The sequence below is a fragment of the Parasteatoda tepidariorum genome, chromosome 5 (assembly GCF_043381705.1).
Source record: "Parasteatoda tepidariorum isolate YZ-2023 chromosome 5, CAS_Ptep_4.0, whole genome shotgun sequence".
NCBI lineage: Eukaryota > Metazoa > Arthropoda > Arachnida > Araneae > Theridiidae > Parasteatoda > Parasteatoda tepidariorum.
Window position 1 is genome coordinate 60,145,594 of NC_092208.1, and position 24,581 is coordinate 60,170,174.

Genomic DNA, 24,581 nt, shown 5'->3' on the forward strand with positions numbered 1-24,581 from the left:
ATGTATTTTTATGCGTCTGAGTTGAGTATATTTTCTATTCAGGAATTTTAAGCTATAGTTTAATTTATTATATGAGCAACAAATGGTCATCAATTCAAATTTTCCATTCAAATTTTTTCGGAATTCAGATTTCAGATCAATTCAAGATATTCCCATTTGTTTGTTTCGGATCAAATTTTTACTGAAACTTGATGGTTCTAAGAGTAGTTCTAGAGTAATAATAAGAAGGAAAAAAGAATAAATATGGTTACAGATGAAGCAGATTCAAAAAGTAAGGCGTCTATACTGTTAGAAATTTCGATTAAAATTCAGAGAAAAAAACAAGATCCTCTTTAAATTACTCAAGCTCTTGTTCAAACGCAATAACTGAGTTTCTAGTTAAGAATAACAGAAAATATCAGTTTCCTCCCGTGCCTTTCTCTAAATGGGCATTCTTTCTGATAGTTCAATCTGCTGTTATTTTTTTCGTAGGTGAGATACCGCCCATCCCATTGTGGTGGTTCAAGGCTTTGTCTTCCACTGCCTTGGCCGGGGTTTGTATCCCCGTGCATAATTATTAATGATACATTATTAAGAAGTAGAGAACTTTAAATGTTTTATTTTATAATCGATACGTTTATAAGTTTGGTGTAATACTTACCTTTTTGAGCCACGTTCTTATTTGGCTCGTACTGCTTTATAATATCTCTTGCTCTTGCCGGATTGGCATATGGATACAATATTTCATTTAGCCTTGGGTCTCTTTGCTCTTTGTTTAAAAATTCTACTAGTTGGTCAACTGTCATACCTTTTTTCTTTCCTCCACATCTGAAAATATTATATATTCGTTTGTTACAGAATTACATAACAAAATAATTTGAAGATTAAAATTTGTTAAGACATATATGTATTAAAAAAATAAGAAAAACTCTTATGTTTCGGCACTTTTAAGTCTCGGATATATTTAATTTTTATACATTAAAAAAAACAAAAATAGATCTATCAATATTTTTTTAACCCATAGAATAATTGTTCTATTTAAGTGAATTTGCAGAAACTATTTCGGACTAAACGCAGTTCTGTATTTATGCGAATCCTTACCATGTGTTTGAAAGGATAGAATATGAGAGTATTCTTAAGAGTAAATTTAGAAAGAAATGTATAGCGAGCTAAAATAAAACTAATTTTTTTTATCATACTATAAAACAAAGGAACATTTTATTTGGTTATCATAAAACAGAGTTTTCGAAAAATTACTGCTGTATTAGCAAGATCAAAAAGAAAATAAAGAGCTTTTGCAAAGCATTACACTTGAGCTGTATAATTTTCCAAGAATCACAGTATCCCTAGGAGATAAAAAGAAAGTAAGACCAACTCAGAGCAAAATATCAGTTTCATGAGATTAAAATTCTTTTGATTAGTACGTTGCGAAAAAAAGTATGGCCAAGGCTACAAGAATATGTTAACTTTAACCGTGTTTCTGGTCTTACGGGAACACTAAAAAGCTCGGCAATTTTAACCGAAGCCCTTTTATAAATACTTGGGTGAAATTCGCAATAAATTATGGTTTTATAAGGGATAAAATTTTGTAAATATGACATAATTTGTTAATTTTTGATGATACCTAAGTTTATGGCATAAAAACCATTTTTTCAGTTGAATTTACTTTTCAGTTTTGTATTTTTTTATTAAATGAGTGGTAAGAGGAGTTACACTTTTGAAAACCAGAATTTCCGATATACCGTTACCATATGAACAGAAACATTATCAAATGTATGGTTTAATTATCGTATGCTTTGATTTTTATTTCAGAATTATGGTCCTTACCCCAAGAAATGCCATTACCATACATTACGGTAATTTTACCAAAGTTTTTTCTCCATCCGGGTAGAATACAGCCTCTGTTCTCTAAAAAACAGCCCTAGACTGGTCTACGTTCTTTTCCTACATATATTTGGGGAAAATTTATCCTCATAAAAATTGTTATGCTATAGTCATAAAAATTATTATGCTATAATAAGAAATATTTAGCTTAGCAAATTTAATCGATCGTGTTTACTTTTATGAATTACGCTTTTCTGATTATTCAAAAAATAACAAAACTTCTAATTCCAGAAATTAAATTTTTTTTGGAAATGCATTTTAAAGAGCCCGTCAACTTCAGATGATTTTAGTTAACAAAAGAGGAGGTCGAGAGATTGCAATAAGCATTTTTCTTAAGAATTTATGAAAGAGAGAAAGAAAAACACTCTACGCAAAGCAAAATTTGCTAACGAAAAAGAAAGCTAAATTTTATTTTTGATTACATATTTTCTTTTCGAAGAATAACTATCCTTAAAAAAAGATAATGAGAAAATGATCGTTTGCACATTCCATCACAAATATGTTCCTTTATGTTTCGTTAAGGGGCAGAAATAATATTTAAAAGAGTGTATATTTAGAGTGCATATTTTTTAATTGCTTAAAAACCATTACAAATAGTTTCCGAAAGATCGTTTGCTCCCAGCTGTCTCTGTTACTTATTCACTTTCAATAATTTTTTTTTTTATCGTCAAGTGCCTTTTCTTGTAAAATAAAATCTTTTTCAGTTCAAAATTTGAACGACTTTTCATTGAGTTTCAGACGTCAATATGGTGAAAATGTTGCGTAATGAGGCCTTTTTGTTTAAACAATGGATTGGGGAAAAAAAGAAGAGACAAAATCCTAGTTCTAAGAACACGTAGGCATTCTAAAAAAAAGGACACTGAAGAGCTACTGGTGTGTAATTAGTTTTTCTAGAGTAATGTTTTATTTTTCTGCTTTTGTTGCTTAATTTTCTTAGTCAGAGTCGAAAGTAGCCATTTTTCTTACTGAAATTGAAGGGAACTATCAATCGAAATGATAGTGAGTTTAAGCAAACAATGTAGCAAAATAAAACTCATTATATGCATCAATTATTGGAGTTCCTCACTCATTGAAACTTTTTTCGAGAAAGTATTTGTTAAGTAAAGTTCAAAGACAAGACATATAGTGACTGTAAAATGAAATTTCAGTCATCATTTTTTTAATTCTGATAAAGGTATTTTTCTATTTTTTTTCATGTACTAGCAAAAATATCTTCAAACTGAATTCATGAATTATTAGGAACAGAATTAATGACGAAAAAATTAAATTAATTAATGGATAAAATTGGTGAACAAAAATAATTAACAAAATTAATGAATTCTAAGATAATTTGTTCCATTTAAACAACACTGAGGTTTTTGCCTCTTCTAACATCTGTACTTTCATTCTCATTTTCCTATTTTATGAAATTATTGTTCATGATATCTAATGTATCGGATTTGCATCAATTTGATACAATTTACTGAAAACATTTCGTAAGTATTTTTAGTTATTGAAAACATTTTTGATTATAAAATATTCCAGCAGTGTAGATTTTAATAAAAACAGAAGCATTATAAATAGTAGATATTTAATTTCTAAATATAAACTGAACTTTTATATTAGTATTTTTCAAAAACGATTTATTTGTAAGAAATTTTATATATACGATTAAATTATAGCATCTCTTTGAGGTTTTGTAAGGCCATTTTTATTTAGTGTAAAAATATACTTACAATTTCTCAAATATTTTATCAACTTCATCTCGGCCAGCCAAATGTCGGTAGAAATTAAAAAAGAGATCACTTGGAAATTTTTCTGCTGGAATGGTATCATTCTGCAAAAAGAACACATTTTTATTAAATATTCTTCTCATACTAAAAACAATGCAAATAAATCGCAATGGTAAAAAAATAAATAAAAACTGTTTATAACTTAATTGTTTAGTTTGTATACAATAAATGAAATTTAGAAATATAGTATTAATTTATAATTAATGCACCTTTTATGTTTTTATATGAGGCTGGAATAACCTGGTTGGTAGAATGTTGGGCTCGGGTTCGTGAAAACGATAGTTCTAATCCCGCAAGGCTGAAGATACCTCGTGTATTAAATAGGGACTAGTGCAAGTTAAATCTGACGGAGTCACAAAGTCCTCTAAGTTCCAAATAAAAAATCAATACCTCTGGGGGTACTGAACTGGAGATTGATCGTTCTCTGGTTCAGGTCAAAAATACGATCTATGGATGAATGCATGGATGCATGAAAAGGTACGCTCTATAAAACAGGCTGTGACATGTGTGTGGCTAAAATCGTATTTTGACCATAGATTGCGCCACTGAAAAACGAGAAACGCACCCTCTACCTTAAATTCACTTGATGCAGGTTTGCTAATATTGGCATGCTATATTAGAAACAGCAACGACAAGTTTTTATACTGTGTTTGAATAAATCTCTTAAAAAATAATGAAATGTTTATAAGGTACATTAAATGATAATTTGATCTAATAGTGATTGTAAGGCTTTTATCAATATATTACCTCAATTAATCTTCACATTTAATGTTTTCAAAATAAATAATCTTTAAAGTAATGAAAACATCTTATTAATTGATTTGATTTATTGAGCAGATATTAATTGAACTTTACTTGAAATGCTTTTATTAAAAAATATTTAAGATAGCTTTTTAATATTTAATGTTTGCAATTAAAGGTAATCACTAAGATAACAGATATAACCATTACATTTTAAACGAACAAAATCATTGTCAATATGCATATAAACCTAGCAAGTAGGCCATTTTAAATCATAAATTTATTCATAAATTATTGATAAGGTATTTCATAAGACACTGAATCAGTACTTGTAAAATTGATAAGCAGATTTTGCAGTCGTGAATTTTTTTCTAGAACTAGAAATTGCTTATGAGGGATTTTGCTCAATTATATTTTACCAATAAAACGTTTAATTTGAAAGTGAAACACCTGATCTCTTAAACCCAGTATTTTTATAAATATAAAATGGTTATTGTCCTAAAAAAAGTAGATACTCAAAATTCACGAAACATTCTTCTTTTTTGACAAAACAGTTTCCTTCAAAATGCACCAATTAAATATTTCCTCAAATTGAGAAAATTAATATATTCACACATTTGAGGATATAATTCTATCAAAAGCATGTAATATGCATCAATTAATGCGACAAATCGATTACGCAATCGATTAGGAAATACAACGTAAAATAAAAAGAATATGAGGGATTGAGACTATTCTTTTTGCAGTGCTAAGAATAAAACCCAGAAAAAGTTTATAAGCAGAAGCACTCATATTTCTAAACTCTCCGTCGTATACTATAAACAGTTTTGAACTCAAATAATAAATTTTTTTGTCAGTGTAATATTAATATTAAATAATTTCAAACTAATTGAATTTTGTTTCGAGCATTCATATTCTTAAAATATCTTTTTTAATCTTTGTTTATTTATCTACAAAAACAACAGCAGTTCTCAAAATGTATTTAATTAAGAAGAATCGTATTATATTTTATCAATAAATATTTTCAAAGTATCTCTACGAACTATGATTAAACAAGACATTTAATCTACTAAATAACACAACAGCGCAACTTTCAGTAACAGTATAATATGTTCAATTAATTTTACGAGGTAAAAGGATTACTATTATGTCAGCAACCTATAAAGATATCAACCCATCTTTTGCTGCGATGAGATAAAGGAAAACTCAGCATATTCTTCGAAGGTAGCTCAAGAGATTGATTATGGGTTCTTTAAGTATTAATGCGTCTGAAGTAACAGATGTCAACTTATATTTATGAACAATACATCACATTAAGCATCTCTTCTATCTTTGTCTCAAGTTAATCGAAACACAAGACTGATGAGATATATTTTCTATGAATACCTTATTTTTTGAAAGATGTAATGGAATTTGAATTATGCTGGTTATGTAAAAAAAATAACAGCATATATTGTTTTTATTTATTAGCAAAAATATGCTAAAGTAACCAGTATTTACTTAGACACTTCATGCTACACTGTGAAGAAAAAATCCCACAAAATATACGGTTTTAAACCGGCAGCTGGGTTGGTACTGCTAAACTGAAAAATTTACGAAATAATTCCATAATCAGACTAATTTCTTACCGTAAAAGTTTTTACAACTAAAACAAATCTGCTGTCATAACAAACTTTTACCATATGAAAACAAGATTTCACTGTGTAAGTTACGACGTAAATCTGTACTCGGTACAAATGTTAATATTTTATGTTCGCAGAATTTGTATCGACCAGCCATCGCTGGGACTCGAACTTGGGTCACTTCATTTAGGAGTACGCACTCTGTCCCCTGAGCCACTGCCACTCAAGTGTTTTGTTATGAAGAAATTGTGCTAATGAGAACTTCGCTTTAATATTGTGTCAGTTTGGTAGTGAAATTCAATCTCAGTTTTATTAATACGATGTAGAAAGCCATAAAGTAATTGTTAAAAAGTAAGGGCAAGTTTAGGAAGTAATCGTTAAATGATGAGAAAAGATAAAACTATATTACGGAATGGAAAAGACGGTTTCAATTAGAATTTCACGGTTTTAATACGCTTGTGGTTTGGGTGAAAAATGGAAAAGAAAACAATTTCATAAAAATAACGGCTTCAAACCGTTAAATATAAGGAGAAATTGGGAAAATACAACGATTATTTTTAGCATTTTTTCAAAAACATTATGACGTATGAATTTTACATGTAAGATCTTGCGTAGTAACTGAGTTTCTCAAACTTTTTCGTTCAAAATGAATTCAGTAGAACTTCTACGTTAAAGGTCATGAATTAATAATAAATATCGTTTCAATTGTAATGAAAAAACATTTTCAAATAACGAATCTTTATGAAATATAACAGCAGAGAGTTGGAATTCGGTTAATTAAAATTAATTTACTTGTCAGATAAAACTGAAGGTGGTTACAGTAATCACTCTATCATATATAATTAACCCATATAATTAAATACTGTATTATTTTATGCATGGTATAAATATCTATGAATTCATTTTTCGAAATAAAGAAGGGTTTTTTTTAATATAAGGTTCTTTTTTCCTTTGCTTTGAATTTTTTTCCTTCCTACGACTGTAATTGACTTGCTTACTAATTAGTTTGATTTTAAAATGTTTTTATTTTTCATTGTTTACTAGTATTTTCCGAAATCATGTGTGAAGATTCTAATAATATTGTATTTAGCAAACATTTTTAAACCATACATTGATAACGGTAACTGTGATAATGGAGAATTTCGTATCTGATATTTATTTTATTAGAATAGGTGAATTGCAGTTCTTCGAATTGCATTTACACCCTAAATGTCATTTTAAAATTTTATATCTAATTCTAAAAAATGTCATGCGTGTCTTAAGAAGTTTAAAGGGATTAACGTTTCAAAAATATGCTAAATTTATAAAGTTTCCAGAGGACTTATTTAAATAATTTTAACTTTCTATTTATCTATTTTTTTTTGAATCTTTAGTTTCTCTTTAGTGGCATATAGTATCTAAAGAGAGTAATAGTATCAAAAGATAATTTTCGATATACCCAATACTATTGAAAAAGTGTATTAATACCACTTGATACAATGATATATACCGTACTTGATATATACTGCAGAAACGATTATCGACATGATACAATAACTTTCAAACAATCTAATCTAACAATCCATTTCAGCTTATTAATATTGATAGTGATACAATATTATCGATATTTATTTGCAATTTAGTAAACTCTTTTCGCTAGTTTCGGTAATTATATCAATAACTGTGTTAGACTTAAGTAATAATTAAGACAAATCATCTTATAAAGTTAAATTTAGATTATTATGGTACAGATAAAACCAAAATTGAAATATTTAATTATAAAAAGAATTAGCGTGCTGTTATATTTAAATTAGAAACAAAGGAATTTCGCATTAAATATTAATTTATAATAGTTGTAACATTTTAAGTTCTTCGGAATTAATAATAGGGAACTTGACGGCCTAATATCCCCCGATGATTACGTATTTGAAATGACCCATGAATCACTATTTCTTCTCTTAAATTATTGACCCGCGGTAGCCTAGTGGTTAGAGAATTGGACTGCAGTAAGAGCCACCGAGTACAAGTGCTCGTGAAATCTGTGGAACCGAAAGACGTGTGGTCTGTCGCTGAGTAGTACCGTGGGTATCGGGTTCTCGAGAAAAATTCTTTTCCTTTCAGATCTATGTCTGAACTAAGTGGCCTCACGAAAATTGTAATGGCATGTTTTCGGATCATCCTCAGGGGTGCTTCTCAGACAGTCTCCAATAGCCCATTCTGCAGCTCTAGTACGACGTAAATAAAGTACCTGCCTCTTAAATTATTTGTTGATTTTACCTCCAAGCTAAAAATCGTTAGTTCACTACACTGAAAAAGGTATGGTCAAAACAACTGGAATATGGTAAAATTTACCATTTTCCTGGCACCCTGGGAACGCCAAAAGTCTCGGTATTTTTTACTGAAATTATTTGGTAATAGTTAGAAATTTTTTTAATAAACTATAGTTTGATAACACATGATAAAATATAGTAAATATGGCAAAATTTGTTAATTTCATCATGATACCGTAGAGCATGGCTTAAAAACGATTGATTCGGTTAAATTTACTTTTCAGATCTGTACTTTTCACTATATGCGTGAACTATAATTTTGAAAATTAAAATTTCTGGTAAACAGTTTCGATGATCGGAAATATTACCAAATAAATGGTTTAAATACCATATAATTTAGTTTTATGAATCAGAATTATGGTGAGTTTTACCATCAATGTCATTACCATATAGCACAGTAATTTAACAGAATTTTTTTACCTTGTATTTGTAGACTATGAGCACATTATCTGCAAAAGGCCTATCATTCCATATTTTTATGCGTGGTGTGTTACAGAAAAAAATGTATACGGTTTTATTCAGTTGTTTTCCTTTGGAATATATTTTTAATATTTTTTAGCAGACTTTTTACTCAATTTATTAGATAACTGCACTAAAATGTTAACGAAATTATTTAAACTGAAATGCTTATTAGTTGCATTCGAAATTCATTCACTGTCATGAAACATTTCAATTATGATTGCGCATCTTAGAGATTTTCTCAAAAACAAATTAATCTTTACAACTTGCATACATGTTTCGGGAGCCATGCCAAAATAGTCTCCAGATTTATCAAGAAAAAAATTATTTTTTACTGTCAGAATAGTTTATCCTAACGTAACTAGAATAAGATAGTTGGCGAAAACAAAAATTAGTTATACCATGACCTAGATCTTCAAGATGAAATATAATATCTATGTGTAATCTAAAACTTTCAAACAAACTGTTTTTTTTTTATCATTCATATCATGCCAGAGCCAGATTTCATGTTAAGTGAGATTTTATACGATGCTAGTTCATATTCCTATAAGGCAACCTGCAAAGGACATTCTATTTGAGGAAAAACGCCTTTGAATAATATGATTTTTTTAAAACAAAAAACAAACTGAATTCTAGCTGCTTTCGGCGATCGGCTGATGCGCCTTTTTAAATAAATAGAATTTCAAGTATTTCGAGACATAAAATCTTACAGTCAAAATTCAAGACAATATGTTATTTTAAACTTATACAGCTCGAGTTAGAGGGGATTTATTTTTTTCCTGTTACGCGTTCGCACTTTTAGACCTTGTGCATTTTGAGCAAATTTTCCGATTTGACAAAAGTGGGTATCGTTGTGAGTTTCTTACAAAAATGTTCAATACAACATATCGTCGCTTTGAAACTAAACCGTAGTAACTCAAAAAAATTGAAAAATGAGATATTTGGGTCATTTTGTGCAAAAAAAAAACACACCTTTTTTAGAGAACCAACGTGTTATCTTCATAGTTCCATAAAATTAATTTAGAGAGCAGATAAATCGTTATCGCACTGGCGCGATTCGCCATTTGGTTTTAGGGAACAGTGAAGCAGTGTGCCAGTTGCAACAAAACCTTGGAGGAGATAACGTCACTTTGAAACTAAACCGTGGTAACTCAAAAAAGTAAGTTTTTCAGGAGAGCGATTTTTTTCCTACCCTGTTGTATGTCAAAATTTGAATTGAAATATGTAATATTCGGGAGGATATTTCGAAGAACATCGTTGTATTTTGAAATAACTCTCCACTTTTAATAAAAGTTTTAGAGAAAAGCGTTGCAACTCAAAGTAGCTTAAATTATTTCGAAATTACCACAAAATTAGAAATGCTACAAGAATCAGGCCTCGTTCATTGAAAAATGTAAAGAAACAGGGTATTTTTAATGTAAACTATTTTGCAATAGTCGCCACAGCTTCGAGTCAACCTGCGGTGGAAGTTCCTGAAAAGTTAGAAATCGCTCTCCTGAGAAACTTGCTTTTTGGAGTTACCACGGTTTAGTTTCAAAGTGATGATATGCAAACATTTTAAGCAAAAAAGAATGTTTCTTTGTTCAAAGAGGATTTTAATGAATAATAAAAGATACTAGGAGGCTTCGCCCCCTGCTCGCTGATGCTCACCAACCCCCGGAACTGCCTTCGCAGTTCATGCATCCGATGCTCGCTCTGCTCGCTCATTGGATACGTTCTTAACGTCTAGCTTTTGTATACTTTTTTGAACACCGAAGTTCCGAAAACTTTTCACCGTAGAAAATTCTAAACCTGTGCATTTCAATATTAATTTGAAATTGCAAACATTTCACATATTTTTCTTAATCACACTATTCTAAATTTCAGTTGTTGAGAAAAGTAACTGTTGTAAGTTTTGTTTTAAAGTCTTTCCCACCAGAGGGCTAAAACCATGTGTTGTAAAACAATATGAAATAGTACTGAACGCCGGATGTAAAGCATCGGCTTCGATGAAGATAACTTTGTGAGAATTTTTTTGATAATTCGGTGAGAATTCACCCGATTAGCCAGATGATGCTCACTACATGCTCTTGCGCGCCGAATCCTATCAATTAAAAATGAAAACTGTTGCCAACGCGAGAGAAGAAATATCATCGGTTTTATTGATACATACGTACGTGTTAGAGTTAGATAGATTATTAGATAGATAGATAGATTAGCAACTTCGTTTAAAGCTATGTGCACGCTTGTTTTTTTCCTCCTTTTATTAACAACCGTTGTGTTAAAATTAAAACGTTCTATTGCGAACCAATGAATTTCATTTGTAAATGTTTTCTTGCCAAAACAAACCGAACTGCAAGTGTCATACATTTTTTTAAGTTAAAGGAATACAGCGACCAAAAACAGTAAACAATACATTTTGAAACCAAATATAAATTTAAAGAAAATAAATGACAAAATATTAATTTTAAAAATTAATTTCGTTGCTGAAAACTAAAAGACTGTAAAACAAATAAAATAGGTTGTTTTATTTATATAGATGTAATAAGATTTAAGGATAAATTTATTCCTGTATTAAATGTTATTTTTACGTGGAATAATCGAAAAGTTTGAGAAAATTTTCATGAGAAAAGTACGGAAATTTTTATTGAATTGATATCGGATATCACTGACAGACATCACTGATCAAAACATCATTTGACTCAGTGCTTTCATGTCAGCTATCCATTAAGGTTTTACATTAATTGAGAAAATTCGAATTGGGCAAAGATGAAATTTTACTTATAGATGATAAGCTTAAGCAACAATGCATGGGAATTAAGCCTACTAATTTAGATAAATGAGATATCGAATCCTAAATCAAAACAGGAAGTCCAAAGAAATTTGGAAATGCAAAATTATACAGGAAAACTTATACCTAATTTGGGGCACAAAACAGCTAATTTCAGAAATTTAACTAAACATTTTCGGAAAGGCAATGGAATAACGATTATATAAGAAAATTAGAAAATTTGAAATTAATTTCAACACAAAATGCTGTTTCTAAGTTATTTTAATGCAGATAAGGAAAGGAAAATTTCGAGTAATGTTATTCAACACGATTTGGGTTCAGTTTTATTGCAAAAATAAATCGATTCCTGGAAATCTGTAGCATATGCATCTTGATAATTAACTAGTACAGAAAGAAACTATAGTCATAGAGATAAAGAAGCTCTGTGACTAGCATTCGAGTGTGAAAAATTTAATGACTTTGTGAATGGAAGAAAGATGAAATTAGAAATGGATCATCGTCCGTTAATTCACTAAGCAAAAGATGTTTAGCCGACATTCCTATAAAATTTCAAAGGCTTTTTATTCTTTTATTTAAATATCAATTAGATCTGGAAGCGGGTATAAATTGATAATTGCAAATAAATTGTCGAGGGTTTTTTGCAAGGACCTAAAAGATCTGAAATTGAAGAAGATCCAGGACTAGCATTTGCGTATGAAAGATTTAATGACTTTGTACGTGAAAAAATAATATTAGAAATGGATCATCATTCGTTAATTTCACTTAGCAGAATTTGTTTCGTCGATATTCCTATAAGAGTACAAAGGCTTTTCTTTCGTTGAATGTTAATTCGTTAATTATTAAAATGTTAATTCGTTTTGAAATATGTAAGCGAGAAGAACTAGATAATTTCAGATACATTGTCGAGGACTTTAAACTAGGACCTAAAAAATATAAAATTGAAGAAACTTCACAAATACATGTTGATACACTACTAAAAACGCTCAACATTCCGAAATGTTGCAGAAGTTCAAAGATGAAACTTCGAAGATTCGGAGCTTCAGAAAGTTAAGAACATCAAATTGAAGACGGATGAACAAACAAATCGAAAATACTTACCTATCAACCATACAAGGAAGATTTAACTAAAATTCATGGTCTAATCATGAAAAGAAACAGGATTGTTGTACCAAAATCGACGAAAAAAGTATGTAGGATATAAGGAAAGTGAAAAAAATGAAAGAAGAGGTAGAAATAAATATATTGACCAAACATGAATATGGAAATTGAAAGAAAAGATTAAGAAATGTAAATGTGAAACTTGTCAAAAATTCTAATACAGACAACAAGCAGAACCTCTCATCTAAAGACAAAGTGCTAAAATCGATATATTTTATTTCAATGGAAAATATTAATTAATTGCTCAGGATTTAATTCCAATTATCCAGAAGTTAAAAACTTATCAACTTATGTCCCAATCAAAACTTGGAAAAATATTTTTGCTAGACATGGGATCCCTAGGATGTTATAAGTGACAATGGTATATACTTAAAAAGAGCTTAACAATTTGGTTAAATTTTGCTGACCACATCTTCAAACTGACCACATCTGGTCTACATTTTAAAGGTCGAATAGACTTCAGAAAAAGAAGTTCATATTGTTAAAAGACTGCTGAAAAAATCCAAAGAATAGGGAAAAGATTTTCATTTTGCATTATTAAATTATAGAGCAAACGCAATGCAAATGAACCCGCTGAACTTTCTGATAAACAGAAACTCAAAAACAAGATTTCCTGCGTACTCAAGTCAGAAGGAAGATCATCCAAGGAAAAGCAACGAGACTTGTAATTAAAAATAACATTTTCAGAATTCGAGATAGAAATAAATGGCCGATTAAAGTCACGAAGAATGTAGCTCCTACATTATGTGAACTCCTTATCGAAAGCAACAAGTCTCTGAGAAGAAATCGCCAACACCTTATCAAAGTAGAAGGCCAACTTCATATCCCAGATAATGAAGAGTAAGAACAATAATCAACCAATAATAATCCTAGTCAAAAGACATTTAATCCAGATCTAAAAAAAAATTATCGACTACTCATGATCGATTTAACTGTAAAGTAACTCTATCAATACCTACTAATACTGTTTATAGAAAAGGTGAGTAACAACTTTTCTTATACTACGTTTAAGCTTTGCTCTGACGCTCTAATTACAAAAAAAAATATTAGTATTTTTTAACTACAAAAAACAGTCTAATAGTTACTAAAAATATCTTTTAGATTATCGGAATTATATTTGTACTGAAATATGGAATTCAAAAAAAGCAGATTGAAAAAAAAACATTTTTCATTTATACTATTTAAAAGTAATTGATTTTGTAAATTAAAGAAATGTTAATAAGGAGTAATTGTTTCGTATGCATCTAAGAAACTGCAAATATGTGAAAATTTGAAACTTTATTTTCTTGAAAGATTTTTCTTTCAAACAGAAAAACACACCGGTGTTTCTTACTGTATTATATAAATAAAATTATTAAAATAATAAATTTAATATTTTTCACTTATTTTAACCCATATCAATAATGAATAAATATTAAAAATATGTTTTATAAAAAATTCTGCGTCAAAGAGTTAAGTAGATCGATTTGAGTCAGAAAACCACCTGATTTTTGCAAAGTCAAGATTATTCACCCCTTTAAAAATCAAAGCCCACGATCAAATAACTAATCTTGACATCGATAGGAAGACAGCCACTACTCTCATCAGACTAAGAACAAAACATCATAAAAACATGAAAATTTCTACAGATAAGACTAGAAAATATCAAAACTGTGGCAACTGTCTTAATGTGGAACTGACACCATATCATGTTTTTAACTGCCCTGCAGTCGCTGCAGGCCTTCACCTCTTAAACTACCCCACAGAGGAGGATTTGTATTCATTTAATGCCATAGAAATAACAAAAACTATTCAAGCACACCATGAAATATAATTCAATAGAGGATACGACACCAACCAACTAACCACCTGATAGACCGAAGTAGACACATTTCTAAAATAAACATTCTGCAATCATTTCCAAACAAGACATTTTATTATATGGAACTCTGAATTGGAAACATTTACTATCTTAAAGACTTTAAATTTTATAATGAATTTTTTAAAATTGTTGTGACTGATATAATGTTTAAAAAGGATTTGTATTAATATCAGAATACCCGACAGGTGTTGCTGACGAAAGCATCACTTGATTAAAGCCATCATGTTATCGTGCTATATTAAAAATGGGATATAATTACATTTAAAGTAGCAGTGGTTCCCAAATAATGCTCAGTGGAACCCTAGGGCTCAGTGTTTTTAACTCACAATTTTTTTTTTAAATCTGTATTTATAATTAAATCTAATTAATAATCTATTATTTAATATTTCGGTTCTCTTTATTAAATTAAAGTAAATTGACAATAAAAAGGAAATAAATTCTTTTAAATTATTATTTTCTAACAGCAATATCTTGAACAAATTATAGAAAAGGATTTGCACTTATTAAAAACTGCATTAGTATTTCCCATCGTGCTTTCCAAATCAAAATAAAATAACAACATTGGTTAATACCGAAATATGCTTCCCAGCGTAATAGTTCATTTACCTTTCATTTCAACAAAAACCATAACACGACTTATTTATTTAATTATCAACTTATTTATTTTCACCAAAAATACATTTAAAATCACATTAGTGCTCCAGGAAGGCGAATGCAACTGTCGAATATAAAACTTAATTTCAAGTAATGAACAAAACTATGAAAAAATTTCCTTCTTTTAAATATTTTTAAACCCAAGTAATCCTTTACTGGTTGATATGCACGTAATTGTTTTTATATACTTTATTTTACAATGTTTTTATACACTTTTTTATTTACGAAATCGGGGTTCTGCAAAAAGAAGTTTGATCATTAAGGACTCCATAACCGAAAATAATTTTTGAACCGCTGTAATATAGCACGTCATTGTTAAATCATAACGAAACTAAACAATAGATATATATTAGCTTTTATTTTTAAGACATAATTTTATAGAGTAAAGTTTAAAATTGCATTGAAACAAATACTTATAAACATATCCATTGACAAAAGCACTTACTTTTCCAGAAGGTAAGCCACAAGCTTCCAATGCTTTTTCCACTCTCTTTTTATCATCCTTATGTTGTGCAAACATCTTTAATATACTAGAAATAATAATAAATATTTATTTCATTATGTGCTATGAAATAATACAGGGTGTTATGAATATAATGTGTTATGAAATAACATTCACCAAACACTGCTTCTTATTTATAAATTTTTTTTTATTCTTGTCATAAAGATGTAAAGAAATAATAAAAACACAAATTTTTTGACAAGTGATCAAAAATATGCAATAAGGGAGGTAAAGAGAAACGCTTAAATAAAAAGAACAGCTTAAATAAAAAGAGAAAAAAATTACTAATAAAAACAACTTCCAAATTAGTAATTCGCAGAAACCGATTGGTTTTCACAGTGTTAGAATTTTCCTTCAAAAATTACGGTAAAATAACAGGGAGCAGTCTGTTCATCCAATTAACCATTAAGTTTCAGGTAAAGTAAATTTTCTACGGTTTTAAAGCGTTTACAACTAGTATTGTAATAAAATCATGAACGCAAAACTACACGGTTCTTTAACAATCTATAAAGCTAGCATTGCTTCAAAAAAAATATTTAGCTGAACAAAGGAGCAAGGCTTTTCCTTAGGTAAAGGACTTAACAACCTTATGGAATGGTGTGAATGACAGCATGGTATTCTAATAGCCCAGGGTCAAAAATTGGGGAGTGTAGGACACGGAAATCTCTTCTAGTCTTGAAGAAAATGGTGGAAATATTACGGTGTCAACGATTGGACTCGAATCCCAGATCTGTCGGTCGTGAGTTGGACAGATAAACCTTCTTTATGTATAATATGTACACAGTTGTAAGGTATTAAGTGGCTTTATTAGGTGGGATAAGGTGGTATGATGAAACTCTGGTTGTTTCAACGTAATGGGTAAAAGCAGTTAATTAACGTTTTTCTTACAGTTAATCGTTTGATTATAAACCTATTTATGATCAGTTGACTGTTTTGCTTGAATATGGTGAAATAACAATTAAATATATTGTTATTTAACCATTTCTGCGAGAAATTTCGAATGGTGCATTTTAAATAATTTTTAACAAAGGATATTTTATTTATTAAACAAAAATTGAAAATCTAACTACTAACCTCGATTAATGATTATTCGCATATGAAATATAATGCGTCTCTATCATTAATTGTTACATTATATTTAGACAGTATTCGAAAAAACGATAAATACATTCAAAATAATATGAATTTTGAATGTTTAAATGTGAGTTGCAAATTAAAAAGCAGATTAGACATAGGCTATTTATGTGATTGCTTTATAATTTTCATTTTCTAATAAAAACTAGGTCGGTGTCGCTCTTTATTTTAATTCATTAAATATGAAATTACTTCTAATCTAAATATCTGTTATCGTAATAACTGAATAATAATTTAATAGCTAGTTTTAGAATATTACCTAAAATTTGAATGGTGACTAAATATACTGAAGGTAGCATTTTAAGGATGTAAAGAATTTATTTTGAATATATATGCTTATAATAGCATTCTGTCTTAAGTAAAAGTATGTTACCTAACACATTAATGACATAACGTAACAAAATAGATAAAAAAAAACGAAATAAAATAGGAAGTAAAACATAAAAAAGTAGGAATAGCAAGATAGGAAGATTGGTATTTTAGCAAATAATTGTAATATGGAAATTTTTTTATCCTAAATCAGTAAAATGTTAACTTCAATGAATCAATGAGTAAAATTCTAAAACAGCTAAAAGCACTGTCAAAACTAAAAACCAATTTATGCTAAATTAACTGTTTAATAACGTGGCTTGAAAAACGGTGACGAACGATAATTTCAGACCATTTTTTCCCTCTAATTTTATGACTTGATCATTTCTTTCAGTTAAAAAAAAAAGTCAAAATAATTTCAAGCGAAAATAGATTTTATTTATTAATGGAAAAGCGAAATTGAATTAAAAAATTAGAATAAAAGAACAACAAATTGGAAATCGTGATTTTTATTTTATTTCATTTTACTTAAACACAAAATAAAACATTTAAATTAATTCGATTATAAAAAAATTGATTAAAACCGAAAGATTTTTAATTACTTTTTCACAACCGAATGAATAAAATATTTGAGTAATCTGTTACAATAGAGAATATTTTATATAAAAAAAAAATGCAGTTTCTTCTTCTCCATTTTCGGAAAGAAGAATTCTCAGATTAAGGAAATCAGAAGAAAGATGAAAGAAAGGGAAAAAAAAACTTTCCACCGTGACTGGTATAAAGGATATATTGAACAAGTGCTCTAGCTGTAAAGTGGTTGCACTTATCACCCGATCTTCAGCGTAAATCCCGCTTTGTTCGCTCACAAGCAAATTCGCGATTTACGAATCCGAAGAAAAGTTCCCAGGAGATGGGAACTCTCCTCACCGGAAATGGATTTATCACTGAAATTCTCAAACATATAACATTCGCCATTTTTTACCATAATCTAATAATTTGTTTTATCCTACATTGCATAATATTATTATTTTGTTCCACAGATTTATTAAAAATCACATTAAAACACTAAGCAGAAATTATTTGATATAAACATATTTATTCACCTACTAGAAACGCATTTATTTATTTATCTGCTAAAATGAATCATATGATTTCTAGATGACAGTGACTGAACATGTTCTTAAAAAATTATGATATTTTGTGCTGCACAAGTATACAGGATGTATCAAGAATATATATTTTTTGTTCTTTTATTTATTTATTATTTGTTTTTTGAAATGCAAAGTTTCAAGTTGTAGTCACATTGTAGTCATATATTTATCAAAAATATTTTGGTGTTTAGAATAGGCCTAAAAGTTCTTCTTTTTTATACCTATAATGCAAGATTTGAATTTTTTAAAGCAAAAAAAATTAAATATATTTTACTTTTTTCAATTTAAAAATGGAAAACTTAAAGCGTAAAGCAACAGTAAAAAAATTATATATATATGAAATGCAACTTTTAAATCTTTCAAAAACTTTATGAAAAACTTTATTTTCAGTCACTAAAAAGCATAATTTTAAATTTTCAACCGGTACTGAGGTTTAGTCAGCTATGTAAATTCTGCGTTAGATCCATATTTTTATAGGGATTTCTGGTGACTCAAATTTTACACCTCATTAATATATATTTTTTAAAGTACTCATATTCTCAACTTCAGATTTTTTGAATTTGAAATTTGCTCTATAATAATAAAAAAAATTTACATTTTTAAACTGTGAAATTGAAATTTTAGGCCCATTCCGGGAGCTCTCATTTTTTTTCAATTTGATTAAAAATGAAATTTTGTATTTCAATAAACGTTTATTTTTTTATACGTTCTAATACATACACGAAGCACAAAATATCTGAATGTTTCTAAAGCATGTTCAGTCAGCCGAAAAATTAACGTGTTTTTAATATGCTCTCAAACCTTTTTCTGTGATATAATTAAAATATGTTTTAACTATGAGATATAACTACTAAACTATGCTATGCAATATAACTTTCTTTCTGGAATAGAGTTTTAAAATAAATGAATAAAAAAAACCGTGGCTTGACAGCCCAAGGAGGGCCAGACCTACTTCACCCAGCCCAATTTTCTTGACTTTGGGCACTCGAGTGCAAGAGCAGCTGTTCCAGTAGGGTGGTAAAAGGAACGTGGAACCCCAGTGTTTAGTTCCCAATATTGTTTGGCACTCATTTGATCGACCTACTGAAGTGATAAAAAGCTTTAGTCACTCTTCCTAATGCAAGAATTCTTTACAGAAATTTAAGGTACATATGAGGTCGATTTGAGGTTTATTCGAAGTTCATTGCCAACGTTAAAAGATCAACCTCCCAAGGTGTATAATCAAGGTATAAGAAGTAGTTTTATTCCCACTTGAGGTTGATGGAATTCTACTGTAGAGAAACAGAGTTTAGCGAGATTGTTTTTGAGGTGTATGAATTATTTTTTCCACTTTTCAAGCAAACACGTATATTTGAGGTGAGAATACTTTCCCCTGATCTAAACTAAATTATTTCTGAGTTATACATGAGGTTCATTTTGTGAGGTGTAAATGATGTTGAAATTGAGGCTTATTAAAGGGTATTTTTCGTTCAAAACATAACCTTTTTTTCAACCTAGGGTGCATTTTGCTACATCTGTCAACCTCAAAACGCCTTATTTTTTGTAAGGAATAGAACCCCGGACCTGTCCCTCGGGAGCGCTACCACTCAGCCACTTGGTTTTATTCTTTTTAGAATAATTCACGGATTCTAAAATTTTTGTTACACTATATTAGTTCAAAATTAATCAAAAAAGGAATCGCTGCATTATATATTTAAAGTAAAATTATTAAATCAAATTTTAATTGTGGTTTGCTCCAAGAAATTTTCTAGACTTCTAATAAAAAGCAGCAAACACAACTCTTGCCCTGTAGAAATACTTGAAATATATCTGCGATGTAGTTGAAATATTTCAGACTATAAATGAAAAGTTGTAATAACAGCAGCAAATAAGCTGGGTTTTTTTGTTGTTGTAGACATGAAAAAACTCTCGTGCACTGCAAAAATTACGCCTCATCTTTTTTAGTGTATTAATATTAATTTGAGTCTTTAGCACCAAATATATTAAGGAATGGTAAAATGTATATAAAAACACAGGTAATGATCTTGTATAAATCTTAAATGATTTATCACCTATTCAAAATTATAATTAAAAAATGTACACGAAAAAACTATATAACATTATATAAACATTTTAACTATATAAACTGTATATACTATATAAAAACTATATAAACTATCTATAAGCATTTCTTCTTTTTAATATTTGGAAAATTATAAAACTTTCCATTCTTATTTTTTTATTTTTTTTATTTAAAAGCATTTAGTTCTTGGTTATATTTTTATGTAATCTTATAATCATGATCTTTAACAATTAAAGGGGTAAATTGATTTGCAGTAATGGTTACTAAAAGTTGTTGCAATTATGACTTATTTACGCCCGCACTAGATCTGCACAATGGGCTATTGGCGACGGTCAAGGAAACATCCTTGATGAAGATCCTTGATTGCTTGAGCTTTCTTTTCAAAATCAAGAAAACTAGTTAAAAAAATTGCTTGGAACTTTTCAGATTTTTTAGATATTCAAATAGGACTTAAGTACGATTCACTACAAAATTAAGAAAACATTTTTTTAATATTTTTCTCACGAGCGCGGTATAGAAGAGCTATTTTAATTACTCATATCTTGCGCAGTTTTTAACAAAATTTTCTCAAATTTTAAAAGAATAATTTTGTAATCAATTTTAAATTGATTTAAAAGTCTTGTTTAATTTTATTGAATATTTTCAAAGTTATAGCAAAAAAATTTTTTTTGTATAAAAATATGCATATAAGTTTTAAATTTATTACTATATTTTTTGGCATAGGATGTTCAAAAAGGTTTTTTCATGTTTGTAATTTATTGTCGGTCTATTAAACCTCAAGAAGCTTTAAACTTCATTGATAATTGATATGTATGAGAAATCACACGATCTAAACACTTCTAAATTTATTATTCTGAGTATTTATTGAGAAATATAAAAAAAAAATGTGTTAGTATCGAAGAGTTTCCATTATTTTTTTCAACCCTCGTATGTATATAAATCAAAAACGCTAGTACATTTACGTGGATGTCTACAATAATATAAAATTATACGGGTGTTGAATATTTCCATTTCATTATATTTTATTTTAAAATTCGCTTGTCAAAGAATATTTATAAAATACGAAGTCAAAATAAGAAAATAAATAAATAAATTTGAAATGAGCAGAAAAATGACACCTGAAAAATTTACATAACAAAATGAAAGTACCGATATTTATTTACGAGAATATCATTATGAATTTGAACAACTATTCGAAGCATTGTCTACGTTTTCAATTTGGCTTTTTAATCTCATGCTCTGATTCCTGCTTTTAAGTTTGGAGCTTTGCCAGGCTCAGAAATGTGTGAAGGTCTAAGTTTCAATGTCAAGGAAGATAACAAATAGAGTCTTAGTTTTATTTGTTATGCTAATAATTTTTTATTATTCGATTGCCAAAATATGTATATTGTTAAACTTTGAAAAAGAAAAAAAATTTAGAATGCATTTGAGAATGAAATAATTTTCAGAAATAGTAAAAATATTTTTCTTGGATGCAAGTTTTTAAATTTTAATACTTGGTCAAACGTTCATACATTTATAATTGCTAATAAATAATAATCTCTGTTTTCTAGTGAAAAAAGATTATCACGAGAAAAAAAAATCAATATACAATTTTAAATTTTTAAGATGTATTTTATAAACTTTTATGACGTATTTTATAAACTCTTATAATGTATTTTATAAATTTTTATGATGTATTTTATAAACTTTTATGATCTATTTTATAGAGTTTTGTGATGTATTTTATAAAATTTTATTCTTTTCTTTATTCTTTTTATTCATTCTTTAACTTTTATGATATATTTTATAAACTTTTATGATATATTTTATAAACTTTTATGATATATTTTATAAATTTTTATGATGTGTTTTATTAATTCTTATTGAAGTACTTTGTACAACTAAATAAGATTCTTTTCGCAACACTTAAATATTTACTTTATTTTCTTCATATATAGAGAGAACAGTCAGCAAAGAATTCTGTTAGGTTAAAAACATTTCGTTAAAAAAATGAATTCTAAGAGAAATAAAAATAAACAACTTAATAAATAAAAATGCTGTTGCCAGCCATAGAATTTCTTGAAAGTTAACTTAGCAACATAAATAAAAATGACGTACAAGTGCAGCTGAATCAAAATTATGATACCTAAGCGCTTGACATAACACTTATGATGTATTTTATAAATTTATATGATGCATTTTATAAACTTTTATGATGTATTTTATAAATTTTTATGATATATTTTATATACTTTTATAATGTATTTTATAAATTTTTATGATGCATTTTATAAATTTTCATGATGTATTTTATATACTTTTTTGATGTATTTTATAAATTTTTATGATGCATTTTGTAAACTTTCATGATGTATTTTATAAACTTTCATGATGTATTTTATAAATTTTTATGATGTATTTTATAAACTTTTATGATGTATTTTATAAATTTTTATGATGTATTTCATAAACTTTCCATCAAAAAAATATGAGTGTCAAAATGTTTCAACAGCATATTTGCTCAGAGTCAAGTATTGAAAAACAATAAATGATACAATTAAATTAAAAGTTTAAAAGTAGTAATTTTAAAAGAAATCATAAATTAAACTATAAAATAAAAATTTTACACTAAGAAAACATTTTGAAAACAATTTTTTACAGCATAAAAACAACAATAAAAAAGTTGGTAAAAATATTCGAAATTATAGTTTCATTTACTACTAACTCACAATTATTATAAAGAATTAAGGCTTGTAAAAGGAGTACATTGATACACATTGTCAATTCAAGGCATTTTCTAATCAGTTGGCTGAAACTCTTTAGCTTCAAAATTTATTTTTAAATATTTAAAAATGATTCTTTGAAGCAACATTGGTTTATCTTTAAATAATCATTCTTAAAAAAATACTTTTATATGCACTCGAAAAAAGTTTATTAATATGTAATCTTATATTACCTAAGTACTTTTCAACTTTGATGAATCCTTCTCCCCCCCCCCCAAAGAAATTTTTTTCTGTTGATTAACTTAAAAACATTTTTCTATTTCTGCTTTCTTTGTTTTGTTTTTTAACTAGTATGTCAAGGCTTCGTAGCTGTTGTAGTGTTCACACTCATTTATCATTGGAATTTTTTACCCTTTTATTTATTTACTTTGTTTAAAATCGTCATTTACATTGCTTGTAATCTAAGAAGCAATTAAGTTTTTTTTTCTAATTGTTCATTTAATTCAAATTAGTGATTTAGCAACATTTTTCGCTTATTCATGGAGGTTAAGCGAAATAATTAATTGTTCTTACTTAATTGATTTTAATAATTAATTAATTGTTCCTAGGTTTAAATAATCAAATATTTGTTGGCAAAAACTTGCTTCAATTTGCCCAAAAGCTATAACATTTTCTTTCTTATAAAATGTAAAATTGCTATTGGAACTAATTATGATGCGTTAAATTTAATCCCCCTTTCCAAAAAATAGAAATGCAAAATTTGTTTTTCCTAATTTCAAAAGTAATTGATGCGTGAGAGGTTTTATGTATTTGTACGATTTTGTGCATGTGCAAAAAAATTCTAGTAAAATTACCATCCTGTACGGTAATAATATGTCTAGAAAAATCTATAATTCTGGTTGATGAAACCAAATCAAAATATACGATATTTAAGCCATTCACTTTCGTAATTTTTTTTCTCCATATGATAATGGTTTACCGGAAATTCTGGTTTCCAAAATTATAGCTCTTATTACCACAAATTTAGTAAAAAAAATACCTAACTGAAAAATAATTTAATCGAATAAATGATTTTTATGTAATACATAATAAAATTACTGGTATCATTATAAAATAATCAGGTATCATTATAAAATTATCAGGTATCATTGTAAAGTTACCAAATTTCTACATATTTACTTCAAAAGAGCATGGTAACAAAACTATATTTTATTCACCAAAGTCAATACTAAAATGCTTTGTTAAAAATTACCGAGCTTTTTGGTGTTCCCTCAAAGCCAGAAACAATATGAATTTCACCGTAATTTGGAAGTTATAATCATACTTCTTTTCTCAGAGTGAAAATTTTGTATTTTATTCTATTTTGTATTAATGTATCTGTTTTGATCAACAACAAAAAGTAATATCTAATTATCTATTATTATTCTCTGTGAGCAATTACCTAATAGTGTATTTAGTAGATAAATGATGATAAGATGTTTAACCTTTCACTAAGGTAACCATCTTATT

General features: G+C 28.1%; 1 protein-coding gene across 2 annotated transcripts in view; it reads right to left on the reverse strand.

Annotated features, from left to right (window-relative positions):
- Nucleotides 1–24,581, reverse strand: part of LOC107456656 (1-phosphatidylinositol 4,5-bisphosphate phosphodiesterase classes I and II) — a 363,608-nt gene that overhangs the window by 79,809 nt on the left and 259,218 nt on the right. For both annotated transcript variants that reach the window (XM_016074583.3, XM_016074582.3), the window contains exons 6-8: nucleotides 15,655–15,739; nucleotides 3,579–3,679; nucleotides 641–807 (exon numbers count right to left, since the gene is read on the reverse strand). In XM_016074583.3, the coding sequence (XP_015930069.1) occupies nucleotides 641–807; nucleotides 3,579–3,679; nucleotides 15,655–15,739 (353 nt within the window). The remainder of the gene's footprint in view (nucleotides 1–640; nucleotides 808–3,578; nucleotides 3,680–15,654; nucleotides 15,740–24,581) is intronic.